The sequence below is a fragment of the Eubalaena glacialis genome, chromosome 3 (genome assembly GCF_028564815.1).
Source record: "Eubalaena glacialis isolate mEubGla1 chromosome 3, mEubGla1.1.hap2.+ XY, whole genome shotgun sequence".
NCBI classification, from domain to species: Eukaryota; Metazoa; Chordata; class Mammalia; order Artiodactyla; family Balaenidae; genus Eubalaena; species Eubalaena glacialis.
Window position 1 is genome coordinate 154,873,485 of NC_083718.1, and position 16,570 is coordinate 154,890,054.

Below are 16,570 nucleotides of genomic sequence, written 5' to 3' on the forward strand. Positions count from 1 at the left end.
CAATTATAATGATGAGAATGATGATGGTGGTGATGACAATGATGATGATGATGACAGTGGTGATGATGTTTCTGATGATGATGACAGTGGTGGTGGTGATGATGATGATGATGGTGATGATGAATAGTTAATATCTATTGAACCTCCTGGGCCTGACCCTATTCCGGGTATTTTGCATGTATTGTTTAATTCTTAGAACAACTCTCTTTATTCTCATTTTACAGATGAGGAGACTGAGGCATAGGTAGATTAGGTAACTCCCTTAAGTTCATAGAGCTAGCTAGTGGCATAGGAGAAGGAAGGGACCATCACAAGCCTAATTCTGGAGACGTACTTCTCCTGGTACAGCCTACATGCCCATTGCTATCTGACACTGAGCTCTCGTCAACCTAAGTCTTTCCACTTGCATTCCTGCTAAGTCACAACCCTCACCCCCCCACCCCACCTTCTCTGAGAACCTTACAAGGAGGCATGGACTGGGCAGAAATCATGCTGCCTCTTTGAACAAAGAGGAAACCAAGCCACAGGGAGGCTAAGTAACTTGCTCAAGGTCACACAGGGAGTGAGCCACATAGTTATTTAAGATGAAACGCAAGTGACGCAGGGGCCAGACAAAAACTTACCTCCCAGAGACTCTCTCCCGCTTTATGTAACCTGCATGATGTTTCTACAGAGGCTGAAAGGACACTGGGGCAGGCAGCGTAATCAGGTGTCTAACCCACGAGTGCACACCGCTAAAACCAATTATTCAAATGAGCCTCCCAGCCAGGTTCCTCAGAAAAGGCCAGATGGCTGGATGTCTATGGAGGCAGCTCCCCATCTCTGTCCCTGCAAGCAGCTGAATAGCCTTTCAAAGTTAGAGTTGATAGTGAGTTGACTTTAATAATTGATTCTACAGTGAAGACAGGCCTCCGAGGAGACAGTAAGCCAGAATTAGCGGCTGGGGAGTCCGGAGGAACAAAACAATATGATAGAATCAAAAACTTTATCGTTCCCGGTCTTAGCTCCTAAACCGCTGCTGGAATAGTGTCAGTTCTCTATGTGCGATCCTTCCGGGGCTCCCTATTGACCATCAGAAAGAGCCTATACTCTTTAGCCTGGTCTTCAAGGCGGACACAGCATCCAGGAAGCTCCTCCTCAGCTTCACCTCCCACTGTCCCCCTTGCCCTGTGCGCAAACGCTCACCGGGCACAGACTTCGTCCTGAGCATCACCAGGGATCTGAGGTGGGCTTGGCCACGTGCTTGCCCTCCAGGAGGAGGCGCTGGTGAGATGGCTCCTGAGAGGAGAGTGGGAGTTAGTGGGTGGAGAGATGAGCAACGCATTCTCTACCAAAGGAATAATAATGCTAAATAACAGCAGTGATGGGAATAATGCAAACATTAATGCAATTATACAAGCTCTCGGACCCTATTCTAATAGTGTTTAATGTATTATTCCCCCTGGACGTGTGGGGGTGAGAACTCGTCATGCTCCTGTTCCCACTCTCAGCCCACTTCCACCAGTGTAGGAGGAGATACAGGGGTCAGAGAGATAGAGGTCAGAATATTAGCTTTATTATTGAAAAAAGCAGAATTTGGAAGGCATGGCTTATATCTGTGACCAAAATTGACCTCCTTATACGTCACCCCAAAATTCAACTTCCCCACCAGCCACAAGCTGAGCGGGAAGGAAGCTGCCTCCCAGAAGGCACACCAAGTGGAGGAGAGGAGGACAGAACGGACCCTCCCTGCAGGGTCACAGATCCAAACAAGCTGTGCCAGGAGGACCAGGCCCAACAGTCTCTGCTCCTTGTATCAGGTTGACCCGTCAGATAAGTTCCATCCCCTCCCTTGGGAAGAGGATGCGAGGGGATGGAGACGAAGAGCCATTCTCCTGATTCCTGGAGACTAAAAGTCCCCATTGGGATTGAAAGCAAAGGGGGATTTCTCCCAACAACCCCATGAAACTATGAAGTAGCTTCTTATATTATCCTCATTTTACAGACAAGGAAATTGAAGCACATAGAGCGGTGAACTCACTTGCCCGAGGTCCCATGTGAGGGAGATCCAGGAGTCAAAACCAGAGAGCTGACTCGAAGCCCAAGTGCTCAGCCTCTGAGCCCTGCTGCCTGAACCCCGAGTGAACAGGAGCCCTGAGGACTACCGGGTGGTCTGGAGTGGCTAGTGCACACGGTCAGGGCTGCAGCCTATGATGTAGGTTCACACACTGCGCAAAGGCTAAGAGGGCAGATGGAGGCTGACAAGCCTTTCCACTTGGAGATGTTGCACCAGCCCGCAGAAGGGTGTGCCTTTTTGTAACTAGCTCATAGGACATATAATGTGCAAGCCTTGCATGGTGTACAGGTTGGGGGATGTGATGCAAGAAGCTTAAGGAATAAGTTGGGACTAGTTTGTGAAGGACCCTGAGTGTCATACCAAGATGAAACCCTAAGACCAGCTAACACGTGTATATCACTTATGTCAAACAAGACGGTGTCCCCAGCATTTACACGGCTGATCTCATTTAATCCTTTAAACAACCCTCTGAGGTCGGCAGAATCCACATTTTGCAGATCAGGGCTGAGGCACAGAGAGGTTAGGCCACCAGCTAATCCATGGGCCCTCCAGGGTCTTACCCAGGCAGTGTGGCTCTGGAGTCCACACTCACAACCTAAGCCGCTTCTCAGGCTCAGACCAGGTGGGCAAGGGTCTCGCCAGCTCCCAGATCTGTGAAGACCTAAAGGACTTTTCTTTCCCTTATGCTTCCTCTGCCTCTTTTCATTAAAGGAATGGAAATAGCCTTCCTAGCCCCAAGGGCCAGTACTGTACACTCCTTTAGAAAACGTGCCCCCTTGGGCCTTTAAAATGGTTCTTTTTACTCTTTGTAAGTGTTCTTACAGAGAGAAAAATAATCCAGTAGTTCTGGAATGGACTTTCAACTCTACCCTTACATAGCTGTGTGACCTTGGCCTCAGTTTCCCCATCTTTGAAATGGGGAGATTGGGTTTTATGAAATCTTGGGTCCTTCTAGTTGGTGACTGGCTCTCAGAATTGCTTTAAGCCTCAGTGTGAAAATCCCCCCAAGCCCGGGTGTTTGTTGCTGACCAGCAGGAGCCGGAAAGGAGGGGGCTGAATCCCGGAGCACACAGTCTCCACGGGAAGGGAGAGGGCACTCCAATGAAGGTTCTCCTTGTCCACCAGGAATAGGCTCCAGGAGAAAGGTCCCCAGGGAGTTTAGTGTTAGCGATGACCCCTTCCCCAGGTGTGGTCTCATCACCCCCTTCCCCAATCCTACCACCTTGCCAGAAGGACCACCACTACAGGGTCAAGACCATGCTGATCCTTGGAGGTCGGAACCCTGAGTGCTCATCCTGGCTCTGCTATGAACCTTGGGCAGGTCCAGGGCCGCCTCCCATGGACATGCAATTTGTTCACTGCACAAAGGCTCCTGGTCAGGGGGTCAAGATGGGCTGTGACTCTGCTCCCGACCCCACGTCTGGCCAGAACAAGTGACATCATTTTGTACTTCACCCACCCAGAAGGGGCACCTGTTTCTAAATTGTCAGCCTGGAGCGGGGGCGGGGGGGGCACCTTTTGTCAATTTGCATAAAGGTACCTTTTGTGCTAGGTCCTATTTGAGAGCCAGTTTCCCCATTTAAAAATTAAGGGTGTTGAGACTTCTCTGGTGGCGCAGTGGTTAAGAATCTGCCTGCCAATGCAGGGGACACGGGTTCGAGCCCTGGTCCTGGAAGATCCCACATGCCGCAGAGCAACTAAGCCCGTGCGCCACAACTACTGAGCCTGTGTTCTAGAGCCCGCGAGCCACAACTACTGAAGCCCACCTGCCTAAAGCCCGTGCTCCGCAACAGGAGAAGCCACTGCAATGAGAAGCCCACACACCGCAAAGAAGAGTAACCCCCACTCGCCACAACTAGAAAAAGCCCGTGCGCAACAACGAAGACCCAACGCAGCCAAAAATAAATAAATTTATTTAAAAAATTAAGGGTGTTGCATCCACCCCTCACCTCACATGAGTCCCTCTATCAGGCCCTGAGCTGACTCCCAGGGCTGCTAAGAGAGAATAGAGTGATGGTTAAGAACATAGGCTTTAGAGCTGAGCACACCAGGTTCAAGTCCTGCCTCTGTCCCTTGTCCTTGCGGAGCTAGGGGCAGATTACTTAACCTTTCTGTTTATTTCCATTTCTTCAGTTTAACTGCGAGTTGGCTGTGTACCTGACACTGGGCTAACACTGAAGACTCGATGGCAAATGAAATTGATTTAGTCTCTGCCCTCCCAGTGCTTTTATGTCTTTGAGCAAAACATGAATTTGTCCAAGGTCATAAAACTACTCAGTGGTCGATCTGGGACTCAAACCCAAATCCTTCTGAATTGGAGCCTATGTAATTATCCATCCTCCTCCTCTGCCTCCGCAGCCTGGGTCACATCCTTGTTGTGATCATCTAAGAAGGAATGTGAGGGAAATGCTTTAAATATCTCGGTGGTGGTGATGGAGAGGTGATTGTTATAATTATCCCTTGTGTGTGTGTTTGAGACAAAGGACACTGCCCGCTCCCTTCTGTCTCCACCACAGCAGAGCCCAGCCCACCTGCTAAGCATTTTGCAGGAGCTGTTGATGACAGCTTGTCTGGCATCCTGACACTGGCCAATCAATAGAGCTGGAAGGTGCCTCAGGCCAAGGGCAATTGAATCCCAACCTCTTAGTGGCATTAAATAAAGCAATATTTATTTTGCTTTTGGTGCAAATATACTTAATCCAATGCAGCTCATTGATAATGCTGAAAAACTGCTGCGTTTGAGGGACAATTGCATGCGCACCCCATACATCTCCGCTTGTCAACACCTCCCTTCCAGGAGCACACAGCCCTACCGTGCTGAGGACAAGACTGACCTGGAGGCACCAAACTGCCTTTTTCTCTACCCTTTAGAGGATATGAAAAGGAAATCATAAGGAGGGGAACTAAAATCATTGCTCTCATTCCAGCTGCCATTATTGCAACAGGGATGAGGCACGATGCCCTTCACAAGACGGAGCTATTTATTTGCCATTTAAATAATGTTCTCTGGAACCATGTATCTCTGCCACTGGGCAGAAGAGAAGGAGAGCAGTACAGGAAGAGCAGACAGAGGAGTAGCCTAGCAACTCTTTCACAGATCACATAGCCTCCTTGATGGCTGGGGGGACCTCAAAGGGTCACTGGGTTCAGTAAGACCTGGGTTTGAATCCCAGCTCTATATTCTAGTAGTTGTCAAGTGACCTTCTCAAAGTCATATCTCTCTTGGATTTTATTTGCTCATTTATAAAATGGGGATAAACACTACCTACCTCACTTGGCTATTGTGAGAGTGTCTAGCATGTAACAAGTGCTTAAATACTTTTCAAAATATGTCTTCAAGTAATTATCTAAACCTCGTTTACAAACCTTCTGGGTATTTGTTCATGCATTTGTGCATCTATTCAATGATCTATATATTCAATAGATATATTGAACCTTCTCAGCACCTCAGTCTATAGTAGGGAAGTTGGAGTGGAGGTAGGCAACATGACACAGACATATTCCCTGGCCTCACTGGGCTCACAGTTTGGAAGAAGAAAGAAAAGATACTCAAGAGTATCTCCAGCTCAAGAGGAAGAAGTTATATATAAACTTGACTTTCATAAATTTGGATTTTCTAGAATGGTCCTATTGTCAAATATTCAATATTCTTGGTGCCATAGATAGCCCCACTCATGTCAGAACATGAGTCCTGATTTTGAGCTCATGCAGAAATTTTACCTTGAAAATAAATAGCAGAATAGTAGAGGACCAAGGAGACACAGGCCCAGAGCAGAGACCCCAGATTTCATACTAAGTGACCCTAAAGTGGCAACCATAGGGGTGAGAGCCAGGCATCCGGAGGTCATCTTGTCCATTCCCCTATCTTTAGGCAGCTGAAACCACTGAAGAGTAAGAACCTGCACCAGCACTGCCTTCCCAGTGCCTATAGCCCAGGGAAGGACACAAGCATAAAACACAAGCATAACACTGTTAGAAATGCATAGAATTTCCAAGCTTTCTACTTCCCTCACTTCGCACATACCATGAACTCTGCCTGGAATGCTCTCTCATGTCTTGACTTTGGCAAACTCCCATCTTCTCTTCAAAGCTCTGAGCAATGTGAGAACTCCTAGAGGCAAGGACTGGGTCTGATGCAAATCTCAAATGTTGGAAAATGCATGCAATTAATGTTAAGATATTGGTAACCCTTAACTATTTGGCATTTCTTTTAAAAACTGTATCAATCCTTTTTCTAGAATATTTTGTTCTCCTTGTATTTCAACTTCACTTTATTCAAAATGTATGCTTCCTCCAAGTCCCTAACTTTGGAGGTAAAGCCCAATTATTGATGCTTTGAATCACTTAATGAGAGAGCGGGAAGAGTCCTCCATGAGTGAAGTATAACACCCTCGTTTTACAGAGAAGAGCATGGAGCCCAGGGGAGGGAGGTGACTTTCCCAAGATGATATAGATATTAGAGGTGAGGCCTGTCCCCCAGCCCCTAGCCAGGGCTCCTGCAACTTTACTAAGACGTTTTCTTCAATAAATAGCAGTCTTTCTACTGATAGACTGGTTGCCAATAGAAGCAGTCTTTAAAAATCATCTCAAAAAAACCCAGCACAGGTACTACTGATTTCAGAGTTCCGCAAATACTTTAGCTTCTAAAGAGCTCCAGGATTCCTGGGGATTGAGTTGCCTTTGAATCACCAGCCATACTCTGCTTTCATCTGTAGGCTGGATCAAGGAGTGGATCTTTCAGGATCTCTCACCAATAACACTTTTCCTTCAGTTTCAAATCTCACTTTTTTGAGTCAAAGAGGCTTCCTGGAAGCAGTATGGCCAGGTGTGAAGACCATGGAGCCCAGGACCAGGACACCTGGATTCCAGTCTGGGCCCTGTGGAGTACAGGTTAGGCGACCTTGGAGGAATGGCTTACCTTACCTTCTCTGGCCCTCAATGCTCCCACTTGAAAAACGGAATCCACCTATGTGGCTGGAGGGTTGTGAGAACTGTATCATATGAGATAGGAAAATGCTTGGGAAAGAATGAAATGTTCATTCAACAACTAAGTCTTTAATGTCTACTGTAGTCCAGGCTCTTTGTCAGGCACAGGAGTACAAACACAAGTAAGACATCATCCTTGCCCTTGAGGAATTCATGGTCCAGTGGGGAAGACAGACTCAATAATTACTATATCTTATGCTGTAGCCACTCCGATGTGGGAGCAGTGGATGCCATGGGAGCAGAGGAGAAGCATCCATCCCACATTTGTGGAGAGTAAGTCAGCAAGCCTTCCTGGAGTAGATGATATTTAGGTTTAGACAATTTCAACGATACCACAGTCACCACCACTGCCACTGTCATCACTGGCTACCATTTATTCAATATTCATTCTGTCTGAGGATTCTGCTGAGCCATTTACAAACACTAGTTCATGTATGCAATCCAGAAGGTCGAGGTTGTTATCCTCATTTTACATATGATGAAACAGAAGCCCAGAGGGGTTTTAAAAAAAGAAACTTTAAAAAGGTCACATAGCTAGTAAGGAGTACAGCCAAAACTTAAGCCTAACTGACTCCCAAAGCTTCTGGTCTTCCTAACGTAGCCTCATTGTTCTGTGTGACTCCGTGGGGCAAGACTGAGACTGATGGGTGAAGTCACCGGAAGACAAATTTCAGCTAAAGAGAAGGAAGACTTTCTTAACAGAGCTGTCCAAGAATGGGATAAGCTGCTTGGGGAGGCGGTGAGTACCAGGTCCTGGAGGTGTCATGGAACAGGCTGGTGACTTGGCCAAGACTTTGTTGAGGACATTCTTGTTTGGAAGAGGGAGAGGTAGGTAAGCTAACCATCTCAAAGGATACAGTTTATGGTTAAGTCCTGTCATCAATGACAATGTTCCCTTCCAAATTTTTAGATGCTCAGTGCGGGCTGGAAGAGCTCTCTGGGAACAGCACCCAGACCAATGGTTTTGTCTCCTTGGTAACCAGCCATTGGGAAGTGGGCAATATAGGGGCCTGCTGGAATTTTCCATAAATTAGCCCACAGAGCCATATGGTTAGGGATGCTCTCAGTTAAAGAAACAGGAACTGACTCTGCCACTTAAGCAAAAATGGAATTTATAGGAAGGGGCTTACAGAATGAAGCAGAAGCTGGAAGACCAGACTTGGAAAACAACTAATTAACAGAGTAGCTCTGGAGGGCAGAAAAATTGGCTGTTGGCAGGAATAATCTATCTCTCTTCCACGGTAGCACTGCTGTATGACCCAACTCCCAGTGTGGCATCACCTAGTCCAAATTTAAGTGCTGGACAGAAGTAGCTGTTGCCTGAGTCTGGGTTTCCTGCCGCTGCCCTGGATGCCAGGTCATTGGGCCCATCTCTCTTCTGGGGTAAGAGAAAAGGCACCGCCACAGTGTCATCATCTTTTAATGATGGAGGAACGAACTCTCCCTAATCCTGCCCCATCTAATCACAGAGTTAGATGCTAGGAATTCCCCAAAGAAAATGGGCAAATGCCTACTACATTAGGAGGGAACAGAGCATGGATGTGAACTCAGATCTGCCTGATTTCCAGACTGGGGAGAAAGCCAGGAGGTCATCCCTGACCACTGCTGTCTGCTGCCCACTCCAGCCCCTGATGGACCGCAAACCGATTAGTCTGTGCCACTTATATAGCATGTAGCACAAAACAATGATAAAGTACAAGGAAACAACAACATAACATTTTTGATCTGCTATTATGTGCCAGAACCTGTGCTAAATTAAGTTTGTCCTCACTTAATCCTCATAACATGGTCTTGAATTATAAATGTACATAAGCCTGTGAGCAGATCTTCTTTCTCCTGTTAGACTATGTTTCTTGTGAGCACGGAATGTCAGACTGCCTGTAAACCGATCCTGACATCACCCCTTCTCTCAAGCAAGTTGTTTATAACCCTCTGTGCTTCAGTTTCCACATCTGCAAAATGGGAATAATAATAGTACCTCCCACATAAGGTTGACATAGATAAAGTATTTCACACTTAGTAAAGTACTTAATTCTTGGGACAAAGTAATGTCTGTTGACTGTGACCCCTTGACTATGATGATGATGCTGTTGTAACCTGCATATGATTGTTTCTGTCCCCACTCTGCCATCAATGAGAAGCCAACACCAGCACCCAATTCATCTAAGTATAGCAATGCAAAGACGAAACAGTGACCCTCCATGCCGGGTACTCGAGACCCTTACATTTCCCCTCCCACTCCCTTTACAGCTCACCATCACCACCTCTTCACTACATACATACATAGTACTCTATGATTCAGCCAAATCAAATTGTCCACCATTCCCCCAATAGCCTGGGTGGCTTCACAGTTCCTTTCTTTGCTTGCACTTTTCCTTCTGCCCCCAACACCTGGAAAAATTCTATTCATTCAGCAAGACCCAACTCAAATGGTTTTTCCTCAGTGAAGCCTTTCCCTATGTGTCCCCACGAAACATTAGTTATTCTCCCACAGGGTTCCCAGCCAGCTTACTTTAAGTGATGGGGGAAATTGTTATTATTTACTCCCCAACACCACCCCAACCACCTTGAAGGAGGGGTCCTCAGTAGAATCCTTTATTTTTCTGAGTAAGATGAGCAGTGGTGATGTAAATGTAACAAGCTGAGAGGGGGTTGAGTTTTATTACTTAAGGAAATAGAAGGGTTGGGAAAATAAGTAGGGATGGGTAAAATAGTAAAATAAGATGGGATGGAAGGGATAGAAAAGGAAAGGGGGACAATTTGGGCAAAGAAGGGGGGGACAATTTGGCAAAAAGTTCATCAGTTTTGAATCTGGTTAAAAATCTGCGAAGAGCAGAATTTTATCCTATAGGTGATGGAGAATCATAGATGAATCTTGATCAAGAAGGCAAGATTGTCAGATCTGTGTGGGAGACATTCTGGGGACAGGAAGAGGATGTTTGTGGTAATTTGAGTTGTGAGCAAGAACGGGGTTTCTGAAGTTATCCCTCAGCCTGGGCTGGCCTGGAGAAAGCCTACAGTGTGCAAAGGCCCAGCAGATGGAAGCGTGGGCCCAGAGACCTGGGGGTGGTGCATCTTTCCAAGGACAAGCAAGGCTTTGAGTCAATCTGGAGGAAAGAAAAGGGAAGGAAGAGGGATAGGAAGAGACCAGAGATCACGGTCCCACTTGCCCTGGTGAAGTAATTAATGTGCCCATGGGAGACTGTGCAGAAGGTGGGCAGGGTAGCCCTCACTGAGCAGGTGACCTGTGAGCAAAGACTGGCACTAAGTGAGAACGAATCACTCAGCTATCTGGAAGAAGAGGCGTCCAGGCAGAGGGGACAGCCTTTACGAGAGCCCCGGGGCTGGAAGCACTCAGTTTGTTGGAGGAGCAGTAAGAGGCCAGAACCTGGCACAGAAGAAGCAGGAGTGACCGTGTTAGGAGCTGAAGTCAGAGAAGATAACGGGTGGAACACATGGGCACTTGTAGCTAGTGGTAAGGACTTTGGCTCTTACTCTGCATCTAGCAGAGAACCATTTGAGCAAAGAAGGGACTCCATCGGACTTATGTTTTAATAGGATCACCCTGGGTGTTGTGTGGAAAAGGGGGAGGGTATGTAGGGTGAGAGGTGGGGTAGGAGGATGCAAGGGTGGAAACAAAACCAGGTAAGAGATTATTACAATACTCCGGACCTTGGTCCAAGCTCAAGGTGATAGCAGTGGAGGTGATAAAGAAGTGCTGGGTTCTGAGTATATTTTGAAGGTAGACACAATGGATTGGCTGTGGGTGTGAGACAGAGAGGAACAGTGGGGAAATCGATGGTTTCAGCCTGAGCCTTCCTTCTGGCCCTGTACTGGAGATGCACATGCGTCTGTGGTCTCAGGGCATGGACACTGAAGTGAGACTGCTCCCCAGAAATATGTCTGAACCTCTCTGTGACTCAGTTTCTTCTTCTGTAGAGCAGGAATTATAATAATAGTGACCTCATAGGTTGTTGAAAGTGACTGAATTAATATGTGTAAAATGCTCAGCACTATCTCTGGCAAAAAACAAACAAACACGTGCTAGGTAAGTGACATAATGACTGCTCCTGTACTGACTCTGACTTTGGGTACTGCCTAGGTGCTCTCTGATGGGGTTCGACCTGAACCGTCACTGGCTGGATCCCTCTCCGTGGGCCCACCCCACCCTGCATGGGGTGAAACAGCTTATCATTCAGATGTACAACGACCCAGTGAGTAACTGAACCCCCTCAGCCTCTGCTGGTCTTACGGCTTGATCTGGGAAAGGGCAGTGTTGTACTGGGAAAGCCCACTAGGAGTTGCAAAGTAGGAATTCAGGGTCAAAACCTGGGAGGGACTAGGCCTGCTGGTCTCTTCTCTGACTTGGACAAGTGCCTCCCCACCCCTCACGAATACTGGCTTCAGTTGTGGAGATCTCGTGGGGTGGAGGAAATATACCGGAGCACATTTATCAGGGCTCTTGGGTTACAAGCGAAAGAAATACAACTTGAACTAGTTTACACAGAATAGAGAATTTTTTAGAAGAGTCCCAGAGCCTCATATACAGTTGAAGACTGTAGCCTGGCCTCCTGCATCTCTAGGGAGCTTGTGCCAACTGTCACGTCCAGTGGTTGCCCCACTAGAGAGTGACTCACTCTCATATTCTAGTTCCAGTTCCAAGAGGGACTGGAGTTCCTCTGGGTAGGAAGTGGAGGACACGGCCACCTCTGGGCAGGGCAACTCTGGTCCAAGAGGCAAGGATATGTAAGGACAGGACAGCCTCGCTGGAATCATGTAGTTGACCTTGGGGTGTGTGGCGGTAGTGATAAATCTGTTCCTAGAGAAGAGGGCCTGCTATTCCAGAAAGAAGGGGAATGGGGATGTCCACACTGAGTTTGCTCACAGGGACACGACTTTGTGAGAAATAGGAGAAGACATTGGGGTTTCATAGCTTAGAGAAGAAAGGAGGCCGACCACCATCATTTTCTCTGAAGAGTTATGAAGGAGGATAGTCAGACATCTTCCAGGTGGAGGCCAAAGCAAGAGGTAAGGTCGAGAGAGAAATAAAACTTCTTAACCATTAGAGCTGCCCGAGGATGGAGTGGGTGTGTGACCTGTGAACTTGGCCTTACTAAAAGTGTTCAACTTGAAGCTAAATGACACTGTCAAAAATAGTGCATGGAGGAGACTCAATTGTTTGGAAGACATTATAGTGAGACTACATGTGAGTGAGTCTCTTCCAACATTGATGATTGTGATTTATGACCCCTTGACTGCCATCAGGTGACAGACAGTGATTGCTAAGACAGCAAAGATCCCAGAGTTGGTGTATTTCAGTGATGCACCCGTGTACCTCATTCTACTCACTCTCTTTGAAGATACCAATAAGAATATCCTAAATTAAAGAGCAATATGTATTGACCAGGCAGAATTGTGTACATAAAAACAAATGTATATATGAGAGCAAGGGTTAATGAAAAAGTAAGTAAGTCCTTAGGTGCGAAGTAGTTATCTCAACTCAACTGCCATCTTTATCTTCCTCTGTGAGCTTTGCTTCCCTAGGTCTTTTTATAACCCACTTGCTGTCAGGGCTTACGTAGCCATAGCTTCAGTATATCTGCTTCCTTCTCCAATTCATCCCTCCTTGTCTACAAAAGAAGGTGTTAGCTATACTCTCCAAACCCCGTTATTACCCTGAACTTTTGATCCATCCTGACCAGCTTTCCTGGCAGAGAAATGCTGCTTCTGAATTGCTCAGGAGGTGTCTATAGTCAGCTGGGTTCTGTCCCCCAGACCTCGGGGTTAACTGTAGTTTCCCTCCTTCTTCTGCCACCTTCTTATTAAAAGAGGACAGCCCCTACATTTTTTCTGATCTGCCTGATAATAGCTATTCAATAACTATTTGTTGAGTTGCATTGGATTGAACATGGCAAATCCTGTTATGCCCACTGTAATATGGTTTACAGATACTAAAGAGCTATTCACAGAGGGGACAACGAGGCATGATCAAAGAAAAGACACGAGGCAGGAGAAGTGACAGAGTGGGGGCCTCAGAACAAAGTGGTGTTTTAGGTGAATCCCCGAGGAGAGAACTGGGGGAGGAACAGAAGGGAGGGCGTCAGGTTTGCTAAAGAGAAGAGGCATCAGCCTGCCGTTGCCATCATCAATCTGAAGTCATTGATTTGCTCCCAGGCAACTGGGCACTCGATCCTGCTACAGAATACAGATCAGGCGAGGCCGAGTTTCAGAGGTATTAGGATATTCTTTGTGCTATGAGTAGATTGATCATCATCTGGTCGGACCTTAGTAAACGCACTTGGGTGCTGAGCGAGTTGTGGGAGCTGCCTTCTTCCTGAAGGTCCACTCCTTTACGCCCCAAGCAAGGATGCGGAGCGCTAACATCAGAGCCAAGCCGACCTGGACCAGGACCCCGGATGCCTCAGTCTCCTCCTCTCTTCCCCGCCCCCCTGCCCAGAACCTTACTCCATTCTTTCCTTCCTGTTTCCACAAATATTTATCAAGTAGTTTCTAACTACCAGGCATTGTAGTCCTAATAGTGAACAAAACCCTAACTCTTATAATCTAGTGGGAGAATAAGCATTAAACAAGTAAATACTTACTGATAAATATAGATTTACAAATTGTGTCAAGGGTTACCAAAAGAATGTACAAAGTGTGATCTGTAGAAAGGATGGTTAAAAGTTCCGGTTTGCCCAGGGCAGTTCTGGTTTATACCCATTGTCCTGGAGTATTTATTAATGGTACTTCCTTCCACTCTTAAAAGCATCCCTATTTGGATGACAAATTACACTATCTCTCTACCTAAAAGCTATGTGAGGGACTTCCCTGGTGGTCCAGTGGGTAAGACTCCATTCTCCCAATGCAGGGGGCCCGGGTTCGATCCCTGATCAGGGGGCTAGATCCCACATGCATGCCGCAACTAAGAGTTCTCATGCTGCAACTAAGAAGCCTGCATGCCGCAACTAAGAGTCTGCATGCCACAACTAAAGATCCCACAGGCTGCAACGAAGATCCCACGTGCCGCAACTAAGACCAGTGCAGCCAAAATAAATAAATAATTTTTTTTTTTTTTTAAAAAAGGAAGAAACATCAGAGGTGTTAAAAAAAAAAAAAAAAAAGCTATGTGAAAGCACCTAACACAGTACCCGGTGTGTACCAGATCCTCAACAAACATTATTTGTATCCCATTCAAATTCACATTTGACTTCGAGAGTCAATGTGCCCAGCTGTAAACACCGCAGTGCCCCAGGCATCTGCCCTAATAGCGTTAAATGCGTTTCTACCCTGGGCCTTCACCGTCACAGACGTCATCAGAATCACTCAACCCCAGAGCTATCTAAACTGCCAGGACAGCTTCTGACCTTGTTTCTAAACGCTCACAGCCTCACACCTTCCATCCTGGTGGCCTTTTGCTCACAGGATCAACAAGCAGAGAATCAGAAAGACCCTTGCTGATGGGCAGGGTCTATATCTGTGAGCATTGTTGTTCCTCAAAGAACTGGTGAGGGAGGAACGTCGTGCTGGGTGCTGTGAATAGTCAGAGCTGGTGTCTACCTTAAGGAGTCCACAACCTGGTGGAAACAGCCATTTACAGACAGTTATTCTAGGTGCATTTGTGGAGGGAGGCACGGGGGTGGTGGGAGCCATAGAAGGAGCCGAAGCCAGGAAGCCACACCTGAGCTGATGTGTGAAGGATGCTTAGGTCAGGGAGGGCTTTTCCAGGCAGAGGAGGCATCTGAACATCTGCCTTGAGATGGAGGCACCCTCGGGAGGCTGCAAGTCGTTCGGTGTGGCTGGTACTGAGGACAGACAGAGGGGCAGAAGAGGGGCTGTGATATAGGGCTTTGGTAGAATAAATTTGGACTTTATTCTCATGGAAACGGGGAGCCACTGAAGGATTTTAAGCAGGGAAGTAACAGGATCAGTTTTGCATTTCAGAAAGATCCCACTGGTGCCTAGAAGGAGATGGATTCAGAGGGTGCCAGGCTAGAGGCTGGAGACCATTATAACCTGTTGCTTGGGGCAGAGAGGAGGGGGAGTCTGGAGATATTACAGAGGGAGACACGAGCGACTGTGGCTGATGGGAGAGGAAGGAATCCTGCGTGATGCCCATGGTTTGGCTTAGACAGTGGAGTGGAGGGGGTGCCCTTCCTGAGATGGGAACCCAGGAGGACCAGTAAGCGTGGGGAAAAGCTTTAGATGTGCTGGTGTTGAGGTGAAGCAGGAGTGAATCTCCTGGAATGAGCCCTCTGTGTCCTCACCTGGCAACAAGGGCCTGCTGTCTTCGCGTTAATGATGGTGTTGACTTCAAAGCTGCTTTCCTAGCCCTGTGCTCACTACACCCTCCACCCCTCTCCGGGACTTGGATATTAAACGATGCTCTTGACAAAGGAGCCTTTAACCCACTGGATCTCAGATACAAAGCGTTTAATGTCCCACTTCCAGGACGGCTCCCTGTGGTCAGTGTGTCCCTTGTTTACCAGTTGTGATTGATTGTCCCCCAGGGGAGGGTCTGTCTGATTCAGTCCCCAGTGCTCAATAGGGACCTGGCTCTGAGCAGGCACTCCATGTAAATGCCGAGCAAATGATGAAGCAAACCCAGAGCCTCCGTGACTTGGTTTTTATGAGTCTCCTGATAAAAAGGAGCGACTGGACCACAGACCCCCTCCCCAATCTCACCTTCCCTTCAGGGTGTCCTGGATTCTGCTGCCACCATCGCTATGCCCTCCTTAAGGCTCTGGTCTGTGCACACAAACCCTTTCCTTGGTTTCCCTGCAACCTGCTGAGATTGTCCTAAACTCCCAGAGACAGAACCTGAGAGTTTAGGACAATCTCTGCGGGTTACCTTGTACAAGACCCTTGGGTAACCTCAGAGTTACAGAGATTAATGGGGCAGGATGTCAGACCAGGAAAAGCTCACAATCTGATAGGAAGGCCAGACCCTCATGGACAATTTTAATCCAAGGCAGTGAGGAAGGTGAGCAGAGAAAATGTCGCGCTTTGGAAACGTGGGGCTGGGGGAGATTAATCCAGTGTGTGTGCGTGTGTGTGTGTGTGTGTGTGTGTGTGTGTGCGTGCGCACGCAAGCGCTTGCGTCCCCGGGGGGATCCAAGGAAGTTTTTTCAAGGAATTTGGACTGGACCTTTAGGAATGGGAAATATTTTATCAGGTGGCTATGGTTTAGGGACGAGGGAGGTGACAGGGAAAGGGGAGAGGGCTTTCCAGGGCAAGCTGAGCCACAGAATGGAGGTGGCAGAGCTCAGCTGCTGGGGTGGGTGTGCAGCATATACAACAGGGCAGCTGTGAGGAAGCTCATGGGCAAGGAATTTGGCTTCCTCCTGTGGTCCAATGCTCTCTTCTCATTAAAATCAAAGTCTCAGGCCCTTTTTTAATCTGATTTTTAATTGAACTAAGTATAATAACTGTAAAAAAAATTAAGGCAGTGGAACAAAATGCTGCTTGTCGGGAATAGTGTGGCACACAAGCCCTCTCAATCTTGAGAATCAGTGTCATCACTGAGGAGCC

At 47.3% G+C, this 16,570-nt stretch overlaps 1 protein-coding gene across 1 annotated transcript in view; it reads left to right on the forward strand.

Annotated features, from left to right (window-relative positions):
* AGBL4 (AGBL carboxypeptidase 4) overlaps positions 1–16,570 on the forward strand; it is a 1,403,755-nt gene that overhangs the window by 1,287,027 nt on the left and 100,158 nt on the right. Inside the window, exon 9 of the mRNA XM_061183995.1 lies at positions 11,145–11,256. Coding sequence (XP_061039978.1) covers positions 11,145–11,256 — 112 coding nt within the window. The remainder of the gene's footprint in view (positions 1–11,144; positions 11,257–16,570) is intronic.